The 1377-nt window shown below is 47.8% G+C and overlaps 1 protein-coding gene across 1 annotated transcript in view; it reads left to right on the top strand.

Moving 5' to 3' along the window:
* The first annotated feature begins 758 nt into the window (after positions 1 to 758).
* The window catches only part of LOC105812050 (prenylcysteine oxidase-like), an 11112-nt gene continuing 10493 nt past the window's right edge, over positions 759 to 1377 (top strand). The window contains exons 1-2 of the mRNA XM_012646418.1: positions 759 to 964; positions 1062 to 1065. Of these exons, the coding sequence (XP_012501872.1) occupies positions 873 to 964; positions 1062 to 1065 (96 nt within the window). The 5' untranslated portion in view covers positions 759 to 872. The remainder of the gene's footprint in view (positions 965 to 1061; positions 1066 to 1377) is intronic.

The following is a 1377-nucleotide window of genomic DNA, read 5'->3' as shown; positions in this document are numbered from 1 at the left end:
CTTGGGAGGCCAGTGTTCTGACTGGACCTGGAGCGCCCGGCCGCTCCGGCTATGCAGATTTCAGGCGCACGCAGACACAGCACAGGGCAGTGGAAACACGCTGACCCTGTCCGCTTCCCTTGATAGGATAGGGTGCAGCCCCCTTTCCCCATCTCCGCTTTGCTGAGGTCGGCCTGCTCTCAGAGGCCCCTGGCTTGCACAGTTTCTTTGCTTAGGACTAGTACAGCTGCTGAAAGAATCTGCTCTAATTTCAGGCGCTTTGCTGCTTTGCTCTCTGCTTCTCAATGCCTCCCTCCCCTCCTTTTTAAAATTGTGTTCTTTGGGATCATTAACCTATGTACTTTGAGTCTCCATTGAGACAGAACAAAGCTAGAAATGGCGGTCACTTTGTTTAAAATGCTCACTGCGAAGGCCACCTCTTCTGTTCCCATGAGTTGGGCACCAAGAGGGGTGTGCAGGCCCATTGGTGCCTCCAGAAAGACCTGTGAGAACCTTTGGGTATCGGGGGAAAAAAATCGAATTAGTGTCAATTTTTAAATGAACATACGACCACTGTTGTCTGGTGTCTGTGTCTGTGCAGAATCAGAGAGTTGGATCTTCAGTGCAGGTGTCCTTGCCCCTCTTCTCCAGGCTTCCCTGAATTGTTGCTCATAGCTTTCAGTAACAGCCATTGTTAGTTAATGGCCTTCAAAAACAAAACAACCCACATGGTAAGAGGGGAAAAAAAAAAACTGTTCCTTTTTCCCCCCTCAGCGATTATTGGAGCCGGAATCGGTGGCACTTCAGCAGCCTATATTCTGCGGCAGAAATTTGGGAAAAATGTGAAGATTGACGTGTTTGAAAGAGAAGAGGTGGGGGGCCGTCTGGCCACTATGAAAGTGCAGGGGCAAGACTATGAGGCAGGAGGTTCCATCATCCATCCTTTAAATCTGCACATGAAGCGTTTTGTCAAAGATCTGGGTATGTAATTTTGGTCTTAGATCTCATCAGATTTCTGTGTGACATTTTTTTCATCAGATGGAGAACTGAAACTTTTCTGCCTTGTTAATTGTCTTTGACAGAGAAGTTGGTAAAAACTGTTTTCCTCACTTTCCTGTTAGCGGTTGGTACTAGCTGCTCTCCTGTAATGGGACACTGGTTATCAGTATCTTCTATTATCTGGAATTACAGACAAGGAGTGGGGGTGGGGGTGGAGGCTGTTGTCAGTTCTTAAACCTCTGGGTTTGTGTTGAGGAATCAGAGAATGTTTTGAGCTAGCAGCAACCTTCGTGTGCTCATTTAACAGCTGAGGAAGTGAGACCCAGAGGCTTGAAGTGTCTGGCTTCAAGTCACTCACACAGCTGTGGGTGTGGACATGTGCCTTGAACTTGGGATGTC

This window comes from Propithecus coquereli, unplaced genomic scaffold, assembly GCF_000956105.1.
Source record: "Propithecus coquereli isolate 6110/MARCELLA unplaced genomic scaffold, Pcoq_1.0 Scaffold243, whole genome shotgun sequence".
NCBI classification, from domain to species: Eukaryota; Metazoa; Chordata; class Mammalia; order Primates; family Indriidae; genus Propithecus; species Propithecus coquereli.
The sequence above is the reverse complement of the archived record's forward strand: the minus strand, read 5'-3'. Positions and strand labels throughout refer to the sequence as shown.